General features: G+C 42.9%; 1 protein-coding gene across 1 annotated transcript; it reads left to right on the top strand.

Annotated features, from left to right (window-relative positions):
• Nucleotides 1-10496: 10496 nt before the first annotated feature.
• Nucleotides 10497-18581, top strand: LOC126981491 (protein odd-skipped-related 2-like). Its single transcript, XM_050832581.1, has 2 exons — nucleotides 10497-11092; nucleotides 15351-18581. Exons 1-2 carry the CDS (start codon nucleotides 10776-10778, stop codon nucleotides 15382-15384), a joined length of 351 nt encoding a protein of 116 aa, XP_050688538.1. The 5' UTR covers nucleotides 10497-10775; the 3' UTR covers nucleotides 15385-18581.
• Nucleotides 18582-22163: the final 3582 nt, after the last annotated feature.

Raw genomic sequence — 22163 nt, 5'->3', positions numbered from 1 at the left:
ATCCCTTCACCCTCTCCATCCCTGCTCTCTTCTCTTTCTCCCTACATCACATTCACTACTTCAACTCCGCACTTACCATACTCCTACCTTCAGCTCATCCTCCTGTCCAAAGCGTCCACAGTCTAAACCTTACCTTGCCTTACTTTACCTTACCTTATCTTACCTTCCCTTACCTAACCTTGTCTATGTTACCTTTCTTTTGCTTGCCTTATCTAGTCTTGCCTTACCTTATATTTCCTTACCTTACTTTTCTATATCCTATCATTCAAATTCCTACTTTCATACTCCCAACCTCATCCAGATACTTCTCCTTTCCTACCAGCATCCAAAACCTCATCCCATTCACCTAATTCATCCTCATTCACTTACCTATACATTATTCACCCACCCACCTCCATGCACAGTCCACCTTCCACCATTCACTTCCTTCTCCACGTATTCCACCTTGAGACACCTTCACCTCCACCACCACCAGTCATCCGCACCTGCCAAAACATCCATTTCTTCATCCACCATCATTTAAAAGTACCGATGCACCTTCACCCGTCACCACCACTTGCCTCAACTCATCCACCCAATATACGACCCTTGCTTGTCATCCATTCAACCATATCTTGAGGTCATTGCTGTGGACTTGGGCAAGACGGGATGGAAGGGACGAGAACACACACACACACACACACACACACACACACACACACACACACACACACACACACACACACAATAACCGAATATAACTAAAGCACAACGTAAATAATTATAATGTTATACACCGAAGAGGAATAAAATCTGATATTGAGAAAAACGAAAATAAGGAAAGAAACGAAAATAGAGAACAGAAAAACGGAGAATCTCACTGAAGTTGATTGGTATAGACGAGGAGGAGGAAGGAGATGAAGAAAAGGAGGAGGAAGAGGAGGAGGTGGAGGAGGAGGCAATCCGACGCCCCGCCCGACTGCCATTCCGAATTACCGAACGACGGGGGCGGCGTTCCGGACTTAATTCGGAAGGGAGAGTCGGGGGGAGGGGAGTGGGGAGAGGGGGAGTATAGTGTCTGTCTGGCGGTGTTGGAAGAGGTAATGATAGAGTCGCTTCCTCCTCCTCCTCTTCTTCCTCTTCTTCCTCCTTCTCCTCCTCTTCTTCCTTCTCCTTGATATTGATTCTAAACCCGGCGGTGGTGGTGGTGGTGGCGGCGGTGGTGAAGCGTGAGTGAGCGTGAGGTGAGAGGCTGGTAACTGCTCTCTCTCTCTCTCTCTCTCTCTCTCTCTCTCTCTCTCTCTCTCTCTCTCTCTCTCTCTCTCTCTCCGCCTGGGGCCACGTACAATGTCAGCAGCCGAGAAACACACACACACACACACACACACACACACACACACAGAGAGAGAGAGAGAGAGAGAGAGAGAGAGAGAGAGAGAGAGAGAGAGAGAGAGAGAGAGAGAGAGAGAGAGAGAGAGAGAGAGAGAGAGAGAGAGAGAGACGCAGGAGGAAGTGGGCGTGGCTAGGTGGGCGGGGCGGGGCGGGGGCCAGAACTGCCCGCCCCTTCTTCCCCGTCCCGCACCCGCCCCCTCCCCCCCCACCGACTTGGCAATAGTGACATCGATTCTCCTGTTGACGTGGTTGTCTCTCTCTCACTCTCTCTCTCTCTCTCTTTTTCGGAATAGAGTATTGAGTGGGCGGAGAGAGAGAGAGAGAGAGAGAGAGAGAGAGAGAGAGAGAGAGAGAGAGAGAGAGAGAGAGAGAGAGAGAGAGAGAGAGAGAGAGAGAGAGAGAGAGAGAGAGAGAGAGAGAGAGTCCTCCCTTCCTTAAAAGCTGACTCTGAGTGGTGGGGGTCAAGAGGGCAACCCCCAACCCCCCTTTCCTCCCCCTCCCCCCCTTATCCTCCTCCTCCTCCTTCCCTTCTCCAGCACCGCCAAGATTCAACAAAGACGAGATGGAGACGCCCTTACTCTCCTCCTCCTCCTTCTCCTCCCCCCTCCCCCTCCTCCTCCAAAGGTAGAATTAGGGATCCGTAAAAGACAGACGCCTCTATGAAGGGCCGCGGCTGTATTACATAAAAAGAGGTTGAAATCTATACGATGCGTGGATGGTCGAATTTGTCTGTCTGTCTGCCTCTCTGTATGTATGGTTGTTTGTTTGTCTGTTTTTTTTCCGGTAATGGAGATAGTTCAAGGGCAAAAATGAAAAACAAAAACAAAAAAAGCTCTCTGTCTGTCTGTCTATGTGTTTGTCAGCTACAAGAGTGTTTGTGTAAGTATCTGTATAGGCATGTGTGTGTGTGTGTGTGTGTGTGTGTGAACTTATAACTGCCAATATCTATTTTTACATCCTAACTTTCGGTCATGCACGCTTACATGTTTACTATTAATCGTCATCAGTTGGTTTCTTATAGTTTTTACCTAAGAAATATATGGATGAATTTTGCCGAGGAAGTTATTAATATATATTCTTTTCATATAAAACTACTAATGTTGCTCGTTCCTGAAACACACACACACACACACACACACACACACACACACACACACACTGACACACTCACACTCACACTCACACACACACACACACACACACACACTCACACAAAGATGATACTATTGACTCCTACTAGAGATTTATACACACATAATATGAACTCTCCCTTCCTGAGCCACTCACTTGTGAACAATGCCAAGAATGTAAGAATACTTAACGCAATTTCCTGCGAGTTTTCTATGAATCACTTTTACGGGTTAAACGCAACAGCCAACAAAACTTTTGGTATAGTATTAGTAGTAGCAGCGACATGGTACTGACATATGGAAATCAACGAAGGCGAGAAATAGTTTAGAAGCTGCCTTTGGTTCATGAGTTCGTAATAATTGACATTTCTTTGCTTACAACACGGCCGATATAGTATTTCGGCACAGATGTAGAATCATAATACCATTCTCATAATACCATACTCATAATACCATTGCTTCGCCAAATGATAGCATGTCATTGTGTTCTAACGTAATAGCTTTTAATGATACCTCCTCTTTTATAATGAATAACTTAATGTTGACGTTTTACTTCTCTGTATGTGCAGGGGATCGTGATGGCAGGAAATTAAATAAAAGAGTTAAAGAATTTTACTTTTGTCTCAGATTGATTTATCGCGAGAAAAAGTTATGGATTTCGAATACTGTCTCTCCTTCTCATCCTCTTTTTTCTTCCTCTTACATTCCTCCCTCATTATCCATTTAGCTTTTCATGTTTACGATTATCAACTCTTTCTCCCTCCCTGGTATCCATATTCTTGTTCTTGTTCTTGTCGTTATTTTTCTTTAACTCCCTCACGTCACCTTTTTCCATGTATTTTCTCTTTCTCACGTTCCTAATTTTCCTTTTGCTCTTATTCTTGTTTTTCTTTTTCTTTAGTTTCCTCACCACCTTTTTTTCCATATTCCTCCCCTTTTCTCTCGCTATCCTTCTCTTCCCCTTTTCTTCTTCCTCTCTCCTACCTCCCTACCACCCTCCACCCACATCCCCTTCCCTCTCCCCCCGCCCTCCCCGTCTCCCCCGTGGGTGGCTCGGGCCCGCCGCGCCGTCAGACAGCTCCCACCATTGTCCCGCTGGGCGCACAATTAGCTGGGCTTCACAATGCAACTGATACACATCTTAAAGCTTCATTACGCTGATGGCCCGAGGAATTAACCATGAATTATCGCCTCCGCATAAACCCCCGCCCCCCTCCTCTCTCTCTCTCTCTCTCTCTCTCTCTCTCTCTCTCTCTCTCTCTCTCTCTCTCTCTCTGTGCGTTTATCTATTTATCTATCTGTGTGTGTGTGTGTGTGTGTGTGTGTGTGTGTGTGTGTGTGTGTGTGTGTGTGTGTTGCCCTTTTCTAATGTGGTGATTTTACGCTACCAAACTAGATTATTGTGTCCACTAGAGAGGACGAGGAGGAGGAGGAGGGAGGGAAAAAGGGAAAGGGAGGGAAGAAAGGAAAAGGAAAAGTAGGGGAATGCAAATAAGAAAAGGAGTGAAAAAACGGAAAATTAATGAAGATGGAAAAGGAGGAGAAAGAGGACGAAAGCAGAAACACAGAAGAAAGAGGAGTAATGGAGTGAGGGGAAAAACAAGCGAGGAAGAGAAATTTAGGGAAGGAAGGGAGGGAGGGGAAGGTATTATGTGGAATATTCTCCTCTAAGATTATCAACCTCGGGGAAATGGAGGTAATATAAAAACAGGTACTTGAAAGAATGAGAAAGGGGAAAAGAAGAAAAGGAGTCGTGTAATAAAATATGAATGAAGAAAGTATAAAAGAATGGAAGAATCAACGAAGAGGGAGGAAAAAAAAAAAAAAAAACCTCTTAAGTGCATAGAAGACGGAGATGATGATGATGGTAATAACGGTGATGAAGACAGAGAAGAAGTAGAGTAATAACAATGGTATAGTAAATAGGGAAAAATGAAAAAAAAGTGAGTAGGAAGTAGTGAAGAAGGAGAATGCGAATATATTTAAGAAGAAATGAACTAAATATCACGAACATGGCAGAAATAAGAGACAAGATGATAAGATAATAATAAAAGTAATAATGATAATGACCTTACCGATGATGATGATGATGATGACAAACACAATGACGAAGATGGTGATGATGATGACGAACACAATGATAAAGATGGTGATGATGATGACAAACACAATGACGAAGATGGTGATGATGATGACGAACACAATGATGAAGATGGTGATGATGATGACAAACACAATGATAAAGATGGTGATGATGATGACAAACACAATGATGAAGATGGTGATGATGATGACAAACACAATGATGAAGATGGTGATGATGATGACAAACACAATGATGAAGATGGTGATGATGATGACGAACACAATGATAAAGATGGTGATGATGATGACAAACACAATGATAAAGATGGTGATGATGATGACAAACACAATGATAAAGATGGTGATGATGATGACGAACACAATGATGAAGATGGTGTTGATAGCGTCAGTGGCAGTAGAGGCCCCAACAGAGTCCCCCTTCCCTCCTCTTCTCCCCCCTCCCCTCCCCTCCCCTTCTCCCTCTCATCTTCCCCTCACCACTGTCCCGCCTAATTACTTCTAAATAAGCGTTAATTGCCTATTATAGCACGCGTGTGTCCCCAAGGCAAACAATGTCCTCCCCTTCCCCCCTTCTCCACCTCTCCATCTCCCTCCCCTTCCCTGTCTTTCCTCTCCTTCTCCTTCTTCTTACTTGTCCAATCCCTTCCCTTACTATCCCCTTCCCTCCCTCCCCTTCCCTTCCTTCCCTTTCCCTTTCTATCCTTTTACATACCCCTTCCCTTTACCCTCCCTGTAACCTCATCTTCCACCCCTTTCCTCTTTTCCCTTCCCCTCTCCTTCCTGTTACATGTTCTGCTCTATGCCCCTTCTTTTAACCCCCCCTTCTCCTCCTCCTCCCCTTCCTCTATACCATCCCTTTATATGGTATGGGTGAGGGGAGTGAGATGAGTCATGGTTGAAGATAGGGGAAGAAGGGGAGGAAGGGGAAAGGGGGAGAGGGGGGAGTTTGGGAGGAACATGGTTGGTAATAGAGGGGGAAAGAACGGGAAGAATAAAAAAGGGGAAGGGAAAAGGGATAGGAAAGATGGGGAAAGGGAGAAGACGGAAAAGGATGAAGAAAGAAAAGGGGGTGAAGAAAGGGGAAAAGGAAGGGATGAGAGAAAGGGAGGAAGAGGAAAGGGGAACTAAAATGTTGAAATGGAAGAGGGAATGGAACGGGGGAAGAGGAAGGGGAAGGTGAATAGGAAGAAGGGGAGAGGAAGGGAAAGGGGAGGGGAGGGGGAGAGGAAGGGGAAGGGGAGAGGAAGAGGAAGGGGAATAGGAAGAAGGGGAGAGGAAGGGGAGGGGAAGAGGAAGGGGAGGAGGAAAGGGGAGGGGGAAGGGGGGGAGGGGGAGGGGGGGTTACATGTGATCAGCCGCCGCCATCACGTTATCGGAAGATCTAAAAGGACAGACAAACTATACGGGTGGTCGCCTGGCGTTGAGGGGGGAAAGGAGGGGAGGAGGGAGGGGAAGGGAAGGGGTGAGGGGAAGAGAAAAGAGGAATGGGGAGGTGACAGGATACAGTGTGGTGAGGAAGACTATTAGGTGAGGAGAGAAGAGGAGGAGGAGGGAGGTATGAGGGGAAAGGGAAGAGGGAAGGGAGAAGAGAATAAAGAGGGAGGAGGAAGAGAAGAGGAAGAGAGGAGGAAGGGAGAAGAGAATAAAGATGGAGGAGGAAGATGGAGGAGGAGGAAGAGAGGAAGAGAGGAGGAAGGGAGAAGAGAACAAAGAAGGAGAAGGAAGATGGAGGAAGAGGAAGAGAGGAGGAAGAAAGGAGGAAGGGAGAAGATAATAAAGAAGGAGAAGGATGATGGAGGAGGAGGAAGAGAGGAGGAAGAAAGGAGGAAGGGAGAAGATAATAAAGAAGGAGAAGGATGATGGAGGAGGAGGAAGAGAGGAAGAGAGGAGGAAGGGAGAAGAGAATAAAGGAGAAGGATGATTTAGGAGGAGGAAGAGAGGAAGAGAGAAGGAAGGGAGAAAAGAATAAAGAAGGAGGAGGAAGAAGAAGGATTAGTTCAACCCTCTTTGTTAGCTATTATTTTCCCTTCTATAGTTATCAACATGGAAAGGATAAAGTAAAAAAAAAGAAATTCGAAACGGAGGAAAAAAAACGAGAAGAGAACGGGTGGGATAGGAAAGAAAAGGGAACGGCAGACATAAGATTAAAAAAGAGAACCACTAAGAGGAGAAAAAGAAAGGGTTGAGGTAGGGAATGAGAAAGAAGAGAACGGCTGGGATAAGAAGATAAGGGAACGGCTGACATGAGATTAAGAAAAGAGAACCACTAATAAGAGAAAAAGAAAGGGCTGAGGTAGGGAATGAGAAGGAAGAGAACGGCTGAGATAAGAAGAAAAGGGAACGGCTGACTTGAGATTAAGAAAAGAGAACCACTAATAAGAGAAAAAGAAAGGGCTGAGGTAGGGAATGAGAAAGAAGAGAACGGCTGGGATAAGAAGAAAAGGGAACGGCAGACTTGAGATTAAAAGAGAGAACCACTAAGAAGAGAAAAAGAAAGGGTGGAGGTAGGGAATGAGAAAGAAGAGAACGGCTGGGATAAGAAGAAAAGGGAACGGCAGACGAGATTAAAATCGAGAACCACTGATAAGAGAAAAAGAAAGGGGCTTAAGAACGGGCTTTTCTTTATAGCGTGTTTTTTATAGCGGGCTTTTCTTTATTATTGTTTCCTTTTTTTGTGCCCTTGAGCTGTCTTTGTTGTAAAAAAAAAAAGAAATAAAGTCATTGAACGTATGAGATAAGGAACAAAAAAAAAAAAGAACAGAACGGCTGAGATAAGCATAAAAGAGAGAACGGTTGATAAGAAAACGTAGAACGGAAATAATCACATTGCATCTTTAGGACAAACAAAACAAACAAAAACTCCCCGAGAATAAGAAAAAACAAACAAAATGTGACATACGTGAATTATAGGCACAAAAAATACACTAGATAAAAACGAAGATAAAGTGATACACGATAAGATAATCAAAACTGCATTAGAGGGGAAAGGAGGGGAATAAATGAGAGAGAGAGAGAGAGAGAGAGAGAGAGAGAGAGAGAGAGAGAGAGAGAGAGAGAGAGAGAGAGAGAGAGAGAGAGAGAGAGAGAGAGAGAGAGAGAGAGAGAGAGAGAGAGAGAGAGAGAGAATGGGGGTTGAGGAGGTTGTGGTGTTACGTATCGGCTTAGAAAGTAGTACATGGGGTGAAAGGAAGAGGTTGGAAGGGTGGAAGTTGTGAATTTATTGTTGCGTTTGAGGATTATACAGAGGTTAGAGAGGGTTGAGGAGTGTTAAGAGCCTGTGCTTGGGTGGTTTGCTGCGGGTAAAGGAGGTTGGCTGGGGCTGTCTGAAGGGGTATCGAGGGAGGTGGATGGTGTTGCTCTTTGAAGATTGTTGGGGTTGTGTTGGTGGATATTTGAGGGTACAGGCATAATGAAGGGGCCGTCAGGGGGTTGAAGGGGAGACTGAGAGGGGTTGACGGGGGTTCGGGGTTGGCGGGGGTTGTCTAAAGGGGTGTCGAGGGGGATAGATAGGGTTGCTCTCTGAAGATTTTTGGGGTTGTGTTGGTGGATATTTGAGGGTACAGGCATAATGAAGGGGCCGTCAGGGGGTTGAAGGGGAGACTGAGAGGGGTTGACGGGGGTTCGGGGTTGGCGGGGGTTGTCTAAAGGGGTGTCGAGGGGGATAGATAGGGTTGCTCTCTGAAGATTTTTGGGGTTGTGTTGGTGGATATTTGATGGTACAGGCATAATGAAGGGGCCGTCAGGGGGTTGAAGGGGAGACTGAAGGGAGTTGGCTGTGGTTCGGGGTTGGCGGGGGTTGCGTCGGGGTCCAATATTGACCGGGCCAGGGAGGAGGGTCGCGTGGGGCAGCTCTCGACAAACTGGCGAGTCCCGGCGCGGTGTTGACACGGCGGGCATGAAAGGCGCCGAACACACACACACACACACACACACACACACACACACACACACACACACAGAAGAGAGAAAAGAAGATTAGTTTTGTGATTTATTTTTCTTTCCTTATAGCACGAAAAAAACATTATTATTTTTATTATTATTTAGTATTTCTAAGCTATGACATTTACAAACAACAACAGGAATAACAACAACAACAATAACAGAACGTCCACCCAAATACATACAAGTTATTTATTCCTTCAAGACACTAGGAAAGGAGAGAAAAAAAAAATCAACATAAAAGCTTCAGTAAAAATCGAACAAATACCAAAGAAAAAGACAAAAAAATAAACATCTACAAAACAAATGAAAATGGAAAATACATCGAAGAACATCTGATGAAGGAAAAATAACATAGAGATAAAATTTCGCACAGATCAGTGAAGAGAAAACAGGAAAAAAATGACGGAGAGTGGAGGAGGAGGAGGAGGAGGAGGAGGAGGAGGAGGAGGAGGAGGAGGAGGAGGAGGAGGAAAGGAAGAAGGGAGGAGTATGCATCGAAGCTGAGGAGGGAAGGATGAGGAATGAGACGTGAGGGAGGAAGGTGAAGGAGGAGGCAGTACAAGCTTGTCTCTCCTCCCTCCTTCCTTCCTCCCCCTCTTTCCTTGTCTCCCTCCCTTCCTCCCCATCCCCTATTCCTCCTCCTCCACTTCCCCACACATGGACTGCGCATATACTCTCTCTCTCTCTCTCTCTCTCTCTCTCTCTCTCTCCTGTATTTCTCTTCATTTCACACATCTATTTCTTCTTTTATCTTTAAGCGAAAATATTTTTACATATATATAATTTTACTCCATTTTTTCTTTCTTCTCTGATTACCTCTTATTATTCTTATTTTTCTCTATTATCCACATTTCTTCCTTACACCTTTTCATCCCCTCTTCCTTTCGTTCACTTATTCTATCCTACACATTTCCTTTTCTCTTTATTCAATCATCCCATTTCTTCATTCCCAGTCCGTTTCTCCTTCTCTATTTTCCTGAAGCACATTCATTCAAACATCCCTTTCTCTGCTGTCTATGTCATCCTTTCATTTTCCCTCCTTTGTCAATCATTCATTATCTCTTTTTCTATTTAATTCCCTTTTCACGACACAACGCGGGGATTATTTCAAGACTGTACCAAGTTTCTTTTTTTTTTTTATACCAAACATACATTCATACGTACATACATACATTGGCGAGTGTGTGTGTGTGTGTGTGTGTGTGTGTGTGTGTGTGTGTGTGTGTGTGTGTGTGTGTACATAAGATCGTATACCTTGAATTTTTGGCAGGTGTCCCTTCTCGGCCGACCCATCATGGTTCCTCCCCCTCCCCCCTCCCCTCCCTCCCCCCTCATCACAAGCCCTCATCACCCCTGCCTCCACCCATTCCACGCCCCCCAATCACCTCCCCGCCCCGCCCCCCCCACGCCCGGCACCCCGCCCTCAGAGTTTATGTGGTGGGGGGGATGGGGGAGGGGGGGAGGGAAAATGGGAGGGGGGAGGGGGGTGAAGGGAGGGATGGGATGGGCACAGTCGCGGAATGTAGCGAAATGCATAATAGTAAGATTTTCTGTTGTGTGTGTGTGTGTGTGTGTGTATGTGTGTGTGTGTGTGTGTGTGTGTGTGTGTTGTTTAGAATGCGTTTGAGGGCCACGAGTTGTCCTAAAGTATGTTAAAAGAGCGTTAATCGTTGCAAAAAAGGTGTGTTTGACAATATTAAGGTGTGTATGTGAGTGTGTTACTGTGTGTGTGTGTGTGTGTGTGTGTGTGTGTGTGTGTGTGTGTGTGTGTCAAGTATAAGAATTCGCATGCATGGATATAGATGGGCGGAGAAGGAGGAGGAGGAGGAGGAGGAGGAAGAGGAGGAAGAGGAGGACAGGCATTACTAAGGGAGTGCCGGATGGGCGGGCGGGAAAATGGGCGCCTGTGGGTGTGTGGGTGGTTACGTCACGCGGGGAGCCAGGCGGGGCGAGGCGAGGCGAGGCGAGGCGAGCGGGCGGGGGAGGGCGGTCTGAGCGAGGCGACACACACACACACACACACACACACACACACACACACACACACACACACACAACCCAGTCTTCCCCGCCGCGACGCTACCCACCAAACCTTCTCCCCTTCCTCCCTAACCCAACGTTCACAGAGGAAGACAAACCCGCTGAAGAAACACGAAAGGACCACATCGAAGTACAGACATGGGGACCTGAACACCCCAACACGCGAACACACCAACACACTGACACATGGCGGCTAAAAAGTGGTGTCTTCAGGAGTCGTGGGAGTGCGAGTGCGTAAGAAGCGTGATGGCAAGGCTTCCTGTAGTGGCTGCGGCAGGAGGGACTGTGGCGGGGCTTGCGGTGGAGGCCCTGGCGGTGGTGGAGGGCGGGCGGGTGTGCAGGCGGCCGCGGCGTGAGGGCGGGCGGTCGTACGTGTGTCGTGTGTGCGAGCGAAGGTTCCCCCGCGCCTACCTCCTGCTGGTGCACGAGCGGGCCCACACGCCCCTCACCTGCCCCATCTGTGGCCGCACCTTCCGCCGCTCCGAGCACCTCAGGATACACAGGTAAGGCAGGAGATCACGCCAGCTAACATTCTCGAAGTCAACATCAGGTAACATTCTCCCTTAGTCAACATCACTTAAGATACACATATGATGTTAAACGACCCCACCAGGTAACATTCTATTCATTAACACCAGAAAAAAATACCTTCAGAATACACAGGTGATTTTAGAGACCACGCTAGGTAACATTCTCCCTTAGTCAACATCACTCGAGATACACAGGTGATATTAAAAGACCACGCCAGGTAACATTCTTTTCATTAACACCATAAAAAATACCTTCAGAATACACAGGTACGCTAGGTAACATTTTTTTTAATAACACAAGAAAACAACACTCAGGTTACTCAGGTAGTATCATCATTAACACAAGGAAAAAAATACCTGTAAGATGCGCAGGTGACATTAGAGACCACACCAGGTAACATTTTCTTAATTAACAACAGAAAACACTCAGTCAACACGGGTACACTAGAAAGGACATCAGGTAGCATCTTCTTCATTATAAAAAAAAAACATTCAGGATACGCAGGTGATGTTTGAGTCCAAGCCAGGTAGCACTCTCTTCAATAACACCAAAATTATAACCTCATGATTCACAGGTAAGGTAAAAACACAGCGCCAGGTAGTGGAGGATTAATCAACACAAGAACTAGAGCAACAGAGCGCACAGGTGAGACTAGAGACCACCCCTAACACGTAATTTACTAACCACATGATTCACAGGTAAGGCAAAACACAGCTCCAGGTAGGACAGGTTAATGGACACAAGAACTAAGACCCAGAACACACAGGTGAGACTAGACGCCGCCCCCAGCACCTGCTTTATTAATTGACACAAAAACTCAGGTTGGACAGGTGAGGCCAAACACAGCGCCAGGTGTCAACGGATTAATTAACAAACAAAGAGCAAGGTAAAGTTAAGTTGCAGGTGACGATAATATAAGCACTACTGATTTTATCCATTGTCTTATCATTATTATTATCGTCATCATTACCTTCACACACACACACACACACACACACACACACACACACACACACACACACACAGTAGATATAAGTAACTCTAATGATAACCACGTAGTATAATTTGGCTCAGTTGAGGATGAAGAGTTACACACGTTCATCTTCATCTTATTGTTACTGATAAAATAAAATAATACCAGTGGAGAAATGACGATCCCAAACGCCAAAAATAGAAATAAATAAATGAATAACCGATAAATGTAGATATATAAAGATAAATAAATGAATGAACGATAAATATAGATAGAAAAAAAGAGAGATAAATATATAAATAAAGGCGGCGTATAATTTGAGTTTAGACGAATTGGGTTTGAGTAAATAAATGAAAGTAGAATCACATGAAAACCAAGGCGACAATAATATGCAAATACGAAAGAAGAAAACACTCGTCAACAAACACACAAACGTATAAACAGACAAGGAAATCTTAATCAGGGAGCGGTGGCGTCTCGTCCAACATTACTCGTCTGAAAAGAAAAAAATAATAGTAGGCAAAAATCTTAAACTGAGGAGGAGAGAAAAACAAAGTAAATGCGATTCCAAAAGGTTTACAACTCCTTTGAAAATACTCAATAAAAAGAAGAAAAAAGAAAAAAAAGAAAAGATGGAGAATTGTTGCAGAGGAAAATTCTTCAGCGCCACCAAAGTCATTAAGTCCCGCCTCTTTTTCTTCGTTTTCTTTCTTTCTTTTCCACTTTTTTTTTATTTCTCGTTCCTTGTCTTCTTTTCCTTTATTCCTTTCCTCCTATGCCACCTTTCTGTTCCTTGTTTCTTTCCTTTCTTTACTTTCTTCTTTTCCCATCTTCTCGCTTCCCTTGTCTTTTTTCTTCCTTTTCTTTCTTTCTTTTCCGTCTTTTTCTTTCTCCTGTTTTCTTGTTTTCATTTTTCTCTATCTTTTTTTTTCTACCCTCTTCCTCTTCGTCTCTTTTCTTCCTATCCTACCTTCTTTTCTTTCTTTTTTTCCTTTTCTACCTTTTCGTTCATCGTCTCTTCTTTCTTTCCTTCCTTTTTGTTTCATTTGTCCTTTTCCTCTCTTTCTTCCTTTCCTTCTTTCTTTCTTTCATTTCCTTCTTTTCATCATTTCTATCTTTTCCAGCCTTTTTGTTCCTCGTCTCTTCCTTTTCTTTCTTTCTTTTCCACCTTCTTATTCCTCCCGTCTGTCTTTTCTTCCTCTCCTTTCTTTCTTTTCTTTTTTGCTCTTCTCTTTTCTTCCTTTCCCTTCTTCCTCTCTTCGCGTTTCTACCCTTTTTGTTCCTCGTTTCATTTCTTCCTTTCCTTTCCTCCTTTTCCACCTTCCTATTCCTCCCGTCTCTCTTTTCATCCTCTCCTTTCTTTCTTTTCTTCCTTTCCCTTCTTCCTCTCTTTGCGTGTCTACCCTTTTTGTTCCTCGTTTCATTTCTTCCTTTCCTTTCCTCCTTTTCCACCTTCAAATTCCTCCTGTCTCTCTTTTCTTCCTTTTCTTTTTTGCTCCCCTTCTCTTTTCTTCCTTTCCTTTCTTCCTCTCTTTGCGTTTCCACCCTTTTTGTTCCTCGTTTCTTTTCTTCCTTTCCTTTCATTCTTTCCCGTCTTTATTTTGGGTCCTCTTGTCTCATTTCTTCCTCCGCCGACTGGGAATTACAGCGATAAGACAACCCCAAGATTATACCGGCGCCGCGATGTTAATTGCCGCCCATTCCGAGAAAGTCCCGCCGCTCGAGGTGAAGAGGAACATTATGGCAGGAGAGACGATGACTTAGTTACGGGGCGAGGAGACGATGTGAAGACCTATAGTTATTGTTTTGTTTTTGATTTTTTAGTGTTTTGTTGTTGTTGTTGTTGTTGTTGTTGTTATTGTTGTCATCATTATCATTCTTCTTCTTCTTCGTCTTGTTCTTGTTCTTTATGTTCTTGTTCTTCCTCTTTTTTCTCTTTTTCTGCTTCTTACTACTACTACTACTACTACTACTACTACTACTACTACTATTACTACTGCTACTACTACTTTTACTACTACTACGACTTCTACCATCACACAAGCACACCAACACACCACCACACCATCTCATCACCACCACCACCACCACCACCATTATCACCACTATTACCAACACCCACTACTATTACTACCACCACTAACACCACCTCACACAACCACACCACTACCACAACAATCACCATCACCACCACCACCACTACCACCACCACCTAGGGAGACAATACCTGGCCGGCGCCCCTCTCGGCTAATGGGGCGGCGCACAGGTAAGACAGGTGAGCGCGGACAGGTGACTCGGGGCCGCTTGGAGGGCGAAGTGGAACGTGTATTGAGATGCTAATGTTGTCTCCTTCCACTTGTCTTGCCCTTTGATGCGATGGTGTGAAAGGGGAGAAGGGAAGGAGGAGAGGGATGTGTAGATGGGGAGGGTAGGGGGGGGAAGAGAGAGGTAAAGGGGGGATCAAAGGGGTATGCTGGGATTTGTTTTAATGGGTCAGGTTAGTTATTTTTATGTGTTGTTGTTTTTGTTCTGAAGGTCATAATGGGAGAGGGGGGCTTAAAGGTGGGGGGGGTGTCAAATGGGGGGCTATGTTATGTTGCCGTGTGTTTTAAGGAGTGAAGAGTTTGCCGTTTTTTATGTGTGTTGTTGTTGCTGTGTTTTTTGGTGTTGTTTTGAAGATCAGTGATATTTACTCCAATTTATTTTATTTATTGCGGGGTGGGGAGGGCAGGGGTGAAGGGGGTGTAAGAGGGGTGTTGGGATGTGTTTTATGGGGTGAGGTGTTATTGTTTTGTGTGTGTTTTTTTGTTTTTTGTTGCTGTTAAAGATTATAGCTGATAAGTTTTTTTGTGTTGTTTTGTGTGTGTCTGAGTCAATTTAGATATATAGTTTTGATTAGTTTGGAATTCAGGAATGAGTGTTATTTATTTTTTTGTCTTGTCCTGTGTGTTTTTTTCTTTATTTATTTTTCTGCATTCCTTTTCCTTTTTTACATTTTTTTCTTTCTTTTGATCTCCATTTTCTTCGTCATATCCCTTTTAATTTTATCAACAAATTTATTCATGTTTTTAGAAATGTTTCCATAAAAAAAACAAAGGTAGTTTTATTTGATATTATTATTATTATTATTATTATTATTATTATTATTATTATTATTATCATCATCATCATTACTTCCACACATCTTCTCCCATAATTCCATCACCTCTACCTCTTCCTCCACCACCACCTTCTCACTCCACCTTTCTCCTCCACAGGGAATCACACGGAGGAAGCAAGAGACCCACGTAAGGGAGACTCCACCTCAACCTCGACGCCTCCACCTCCACCTCCTCCACCTCAAGACGGCGACGAGAGCTCCTTCAGGACAGACAAAGACCACCACCACCACCGCGACCATTACTGCCTATTACCTCCACTACCACCACCACCACCACCACCACCACCGCCCCATCAACACCACTTAATCCTCCCCGCAACCACCTTCACCGCATCCTCAACTCCCTCCGCCACCTGAGAAACCACCATTTTCAAGCTCCTTTCACATCCAGTAACACCACCCACTCCCCCCTCCCCCCTCCCCCCCCAAAGCCTCCCTCCTTCGGTGTGCGCCCTTCGTCTTCGTCTCCTTTACCTGTCGCCTCACCTGTCTCCTTCACCATCACCTTAACCACACCGATCTCACCTTAACCACATCACCGGCCACACTCTCTCCGCGGCGGCCACACACACACACCCCTCACCTCGCCTTCCCCCCTCGTTCCCCCCCTCCCCCAGGGTCACTAATACCCCCTTAGACCCGCGTAAACCACCGGCGAACCACGAGAGCGTTCTTTGATACCCCGAAGCTGTCCATATAACACTCGCATGCCTTCAAAATCACCCCAACCCGCCCCGGCCCGCCCCAGCGCTGCCCCGGACGTGTGCAGCCTCGCCCCGGCCACCCTGCAGCGCCTTGACGGGGATAGCAATTAGTGCGGGGGCGGGGCGGCGTCGGGGCGGCCTGAGGACCCCCGCAAGAGGCGCTCCCCTGTAATTACGGGCGAATTACAAGCCGGAGCCGTCGTCCGCTAAGTGGGTTCCCGCGTGTTTATTGTGGCTGCAGGCGCCCACGGAATGTGCGGCGGAGGAAGCGGCGTGTGTGGAGCCAAGTGGAAGTGTGGAGGGAGGTGGAGGTGTGAAGGGAAGAAAGTGGAGTAAAAAGAAGGGAAATGAGACTGAAAAGTAGAGAAAATGGAAATGCAGAGGCTGAGTGGAAGAAAAAAGGTAGTGTGGAGGGTGGTGGAAGAAGTGGAGGTAAAAGGAGGTAAATGAGGCTCGGTGGAGATAAGTGGAGGAGAGTGGTTGTAGAGAAAAATGGGCTGGATACGATAACTATGAACCTGATGTGTGGAAGATAGTGGACTTAAAGGAAGGGAAATAATGTTCGGTGGAGTAAGGTGGAGCAAAGTGAATGTTGAAGAAAAGCGGCTGAAAGAAGGAACTATAAACCTAAGCGAGTATGTGTGTGTAGAGAGAAGTGGAGATGTGGAGGGAATTAAGTGGAGATGTGGAGGGAATTAAGTGGAGATGTGGAAGGAAGTGGAGATGTGGAGAAGTGATGATGTGGAGGGAGGAGATGTGGAGAAGTGGTGATGTGGATGGAAGTGTAGATGTGGAAGGAGGTGGATATGTGGAGAGAAAAGTGAAGTTGTGGAGAAAAGTGGAGTTAAAAGGAGAGAAAAAAAAATGAGGTTACGAGGAAGCTTAGGAGTACATGAACTAGATAGAATGTGGAAGAACCTGATATGTGGAGAGAGAAAAAAGTGGAAGGAATCAGGAGCAGCAAAGAAGATGGAAGCTGAAGATAACTGATAAAAAAAAAGTGGATTAGATATGCGAGAAAAAAAAAAAAGAGATGAAGAACAAAATACATGACCGTTCTGATGATACAAGAAAAATGAAAAAAAAATAATAAATACAAGAAAACGGAGCTGAAGAAAATGAAATAAAGTAAAACAGCAAACAATACATACATGATAATAAATACATGACCGTTCTGATGGTACAAGAAAAAAGAAGAAAAAATAATAAATACCAAAAAATGAAGCTGAAGAAAATTAAATAAAGAAACACAATAAACAGAAAAAAAAAAAACGAAAGAGGAGAAAACCAGAGAAGAAAAAGAATGTTGATGCAAGAATGAGAACGTAACTAAAAAATCTGATGAAAGTGGAAGAGGCAAAACAAGTAGAAGAAAGCGAAGGAGCTGAAGAAGAGTGAATATCGGATGAACAAAGAAAACAAAACAAATGACAATAGGAGTAAAGGATGAAGAAAGAGACCACAAATAACAGCATGAATAAAAAGGAAGGAAAAAGGAAAAAGAAACCGCGATCACACGAGCAACAAATAAAAAAAAGAAACCCCGAAGGAAAATACGAACTGACCAAGAAAACTCAGGACAAGAAAGAGGAAAAAGGAGAAAAGGAAGAAGAAAACAACATAACAAATAGAGAAAAAATAGACGAAAACAAAGAAACCGCAAAGAAGAAAATGAACGAAGACAAAACAAGATAGAAAAAAAGAAGGGAAAAGGGAGAAAACAACACAAAAACAAAGAAACAGCAAAGAAGAAAAATGACCGGAGACAAAACAAGATGAAAGAAAAGAAGAAAAGAGGAAGAAAACGAGGTGATAAAGGGAGAGAGACAGGAGACAGTAGACGTATTGATATGTAAACAATAAAGCAACATATACAGAAAGAGAGAAGGAGAGATAGAGAGAGAGTAGATCACCCGATAAAAAGCAACAGATGAGGAAGAAGGAAAAATAAAGAAACAAGAATGAACACAGATGAATGAATACTAAAATAGAGGAAGTAATGGATGTGAGGAAGAAATGAAAGAAAGAAATAAGAACCAGCCGATAAATTAGTATAAAAAACGATAATAAAAAAGGTAAACGCTAGCAGACTGAAAAAAAAAAGAATAAAAACAGAAAAATTACTACAAACAATATATCTCACTTTATATTGATACTGTATTGCTGCAAGGTGGTTCAAAACTATCATTACCGTTTTTTATCACTCTGGCATAAAAAAAAAAAGGAAATTGGAGCAGACGGAAAATTTATGATCAAGATGCGATACACGTTTGATAAGTCCTTGAGAGTTACGAAGACAGGTAAGATGATAACAGGTAAAGAAGAAGAAAAAGAGGAATAAAATAGTAAAGAAAAATACGAATAAATAAAAAAATGATGAAGAAAAAGAAATGAAGATAATGAAGAAAATGAGGGAAAAGGAAAAGAGGAAGGAAACAAGAAGAAGAAGAAAGAAGAAGAAGAAGAAGAAGAAGAAGAAGAAGAAGAAGAAGACGAAGAAGAAGAAGACAACGAAGAAAATAAGAAAACTAAAAATATAATGAAGAAGGAAAAGACAATTAAGAAAATAAGAAAACAAAAAGATAATGAAGAAAAGAAAATGAAGAAAATGAAAAAAATGAAAATAAAAGAAAAAAGAAAAAAACAGAGAAGATAAAAAAAACAGTGGTGAGACAAAGAAAAAAATATATAAGAAGAGGAAGAAGAAAAAGATGACCATGATAATGAAAAAAACAAAAAAAACATGGATGTGATATACTTTACGAAGCTCTTCTGTGTAGTAATTTAACGAAGGACAAGACAATTATATATACTTTTTTACATTGAAACTCCCTCAGCGGCCACCAGTACCACCACCACCACCACCACCACAAACCCTCCAGCAAACCTCCATCACCACCACCACCATGACAACCCACCACCAATACCACGACCACTACACCACCAGCATCAACACCTCCACTCCACAATCCACATATGTACTACTAAACCATCCAATATATTTCTTCCACTACACCTATTGAAGAGATCCTCCTTCTCCACCACCACCTCCACCATCTCCACCAACAAACAATAACAACAAAAGTATCACCACTCCACAATCCACATGTTTGCTAATCTTTCACCACCTCCACCATAACTTCCACCAACACCACCACCACCTCCCCCTCCACCTCTGCCACTTCCACCTATACCACAACTCCCCCCTCCACCTCTGCCACTTCCACCTCCACCACCATCAGCTCCAATGCATCCACTTCTCAATCCACATGTTTTTTGAGCCACGGTTCCAGAAAAAAAATATATATGATGCTAAATAATATAATGAGTTTTGTGTTTTATGTTACATTTATTATCCTCTTCGCTTATTATCGTTTGTCAATTATTTTGTTTGTGTATAAAGGAAACAAATTCGATAATGCTTTTAGTGATTTTTTTTTGTGTGTGTGTTAGTGTTTTTCTTTACTTGCTCGTTTGAATTATATAATGTTTGTGATTTTTTTTGCATCTTTTTTTTTTGTTTTCTTGTTTTGTTTGTGTTTTACTGCTTGAGCTGCACTACACTAGAGCTTTATTATTATTATTATTATTATTATTATTATTATTATTATTATTATTATTATTATTATTATTATTATTATTATTATTATTATTATTATTACCATTATCATTGGTATTATTATTGGCATGTGCAATTTACGTTCTCGCTGTATGTCTATCTTTCTGTTTGTCTGTTTGTCAGTCTCTCAAACTTATGATACTTAAAAAGTTTCTGTAAAAATCCAAAACAAAAAAACTAAACGATGTAACAAATGATAAAATATGTAATAAATGCTGAACTGCTTACAATGATTATTTTTATTTAACCGCAATTAAATCTACCCCAATAACACACGAATATCAGTGTGGTAAGAGTTTCCAATTTTTCTATTTATTTCAGTTTTATTACAGCGAAGGACACAGGTCAAGAGAAAAAAGAAAACATAGAATAAGAAAGGAAAGATAGAAAAAAAGACCGCAAATAACTGCTCCCATACAGAACATAAGACATATCAAAAGAAAAGACGTGATAGAGCAGTGATGGTTTCTGTTTCTCAAGTCTTGTACGTTCTTTCCTATACATATTTGCTTGACTAACAAAAAATATTAAAAAATCTAAGTAAATAATATCAAAGGCATTCATTAATTAATCAATACATGTGGAACGATTTAACAATGACATTTCCTTTTCTTAAATCTTCTACGTTCTCTTCTTTGCATTTCTGAGTGACCAACACCAAACAAAGAATAGCTAAATAAAGTCAAAATCAGCCTAAAAACATAATTCGTGAAATTGAATTAATCGCTTCAGTTTACTTAGTATTTTTTTTTCCTAAGAGATTTGCAGGTTCTTCTTTGGGTCTACAAAAAGAAAACTAAATCGGTCTTGAATCTTTACTTGAGGTATTTTACTTTTGTTACCAGTCAAATGGAAGAAGAAAGGAATGATGACTAGGAGGAGGAAGAGGAAGAGGAGGAGGAGGAGGAGGAGGAGGAGGAAGAAAAGGAGGACAAAGACGAGAAAGAGAAGACGGACACGCAAAAAATAAAAACCTTCCTTTGTAACACACTCTTTCACACTCAAACATCCCTAAACACTTTCAATCTTTCTCTTCCCCCCCTTCACCCCCTCTCTCTCGCTCTCTCCCCCAGCCATGACGCAGCCGCCAGCCTCGCCCCACCCTGCCCCGCCCGCCCCGTGACATCCGCCGTCCGGGGCCAAAGGGAGGCACAAAAGACACACTTACCAGAGCCCGTCACACCATTGTTTCCCGCACTCTCACGCCGGGGATGTTTTTTTTTAATTCTCCTCAGTCACCCCTTTAGCTAATGGATGCATAGAAAACGGTGACGGGGATGACGCCTATTAGGAGGAGGAGGAGGAGGAGGAGGAGGTAGAAAAAGAAGAGTAGGTGGAGGCGAAAGATGCGGAGGATGTCAAGAGGAAGAGAAAGGGGAGGAGAAAGAAAGAAAAAAAGAACAACAGCAATAACAACAATAACAATAATAACAATAAGCATAAATAGAAAAGGAAGAAGAAAAATTAGGAGAAGAAATAGGAGTAACCAGGGAAGAGGAGGAGGAGGAGGAGGAGGAAGAGGCCGAAAAAGAAGAGTAGGAGGAGCCGGAAGATGAGGAGGAGGAGGAGGAGGAGGACAGGAGGAGGAAGAGGAGGAAGAAGAGCATAAAGGTGTGAAAGACAATCAGGAGTAAAAGGTAAGAAAAAAATCCCCTCATTACCTTTTTTTCTTGTTTCTCTCTCTCTTTCTCTCTCTCTCTCTCTCCCTCTCTCTCTCCCCTTAAGGCCCAGACACGCCCTACCTGACGCCTCACCTGTAATCTCCGGCCCACAGGTGTTAAAATGGGTCTGTTTTTTTCGTCTCTCTCGTTCACTCTTCCTCATTCATTACTTTCCCTCTACTCTTCACTAATCGCCTCTAATTGATTCACTTATACCTACCTGTCATTTTTTTCTTCGTCTCTTTTATGTAACTTTCTCTTTTCAAATGTATCTGTATTATCTTTTCAATGCTATGCCCTCTTTTTATCACATTTTTACTGCTGTTTCTCATTTTCCTTCGTATCTTTTTTCTCTATTAACCATTTTTCTTTCTTTTCTATAACCTATTTTCTCCTTTTTAGCTTATCTTTATTATCCTTTTTCAATTTCCTTTCATCATTTTCTCAGTTTCCTTCGTATCTTCTTTCCCTGTTAACCATTTTTCTTTCTCCTTCTTATAACTTTCATTTTCTCCTCTTTAGCTTATCTATGTTATCTTTCTTCCGTTTCATTTCATTCTTTACCCGTCGTTTTTTCTTCCCTTTCTTATTTTCTTTATATAATATCGTTTCTCTATTCCCCATTTTAAACTCATATACAGTATCTCTTCTATCATAATTATCTTCCACTTTCTCTCATTATCTCCTGTAATTATTCTCCTCTTTATCTCCTTTCGTCGTTCCTTTGTTACTGGTTACTTTCAACAACAATTACATTACCTACCCAAACACTTTTCTCTTTTCTATTTTCTGTCACGTATTTCTCCTTTTTATCTCGTTTCCTTTATTTTTTTCATCTCCCACTGTTCTTTTCTTTCCTTCTTTGACCTTTTTTTCATATTCCACTATTTTCCTATCTTTACCTGTCTCCTTTCTATATTTCACCT

Source organism: Eriocheir sinensis, chromosome 48 (assembly GCF_024679095.1).
Source record: "Eriocheir sinensis breed Jianghai 21 chromosome 48, ASM2467909v1, whole genome shotgun sequence".
NCBI classification, from domain to species: Eukaryota; Metazoa; Arthropoda; class Malacostraca; order Decapoda; family Varunidae; genus Eriocheir; species Eriocheir sinensis.
The sequence above is the reverse complement of the archived record's forward strand: the minus strand, read 5'-3'. Positions and strand labels throughout refer to the sequence as shown.

Excerpts from the sequence above, each read along its gene's own strand:
- LOC126981491 (XM_050832581.1), top strand. The coding sequence starts at position 10,776 with ATGGCGGCTAAAAAGTGGTGTCTTCAGGAGTCGTGGGAGTGCGAGTGC. Across the intron at positions 11,093-15,350 it reads GAGCACCTCAGGATACACAG|GGAATCACACGGAGGAAGCA; the intron begins GTAAGGCAGGAG and ends TCTCCTCCACAG.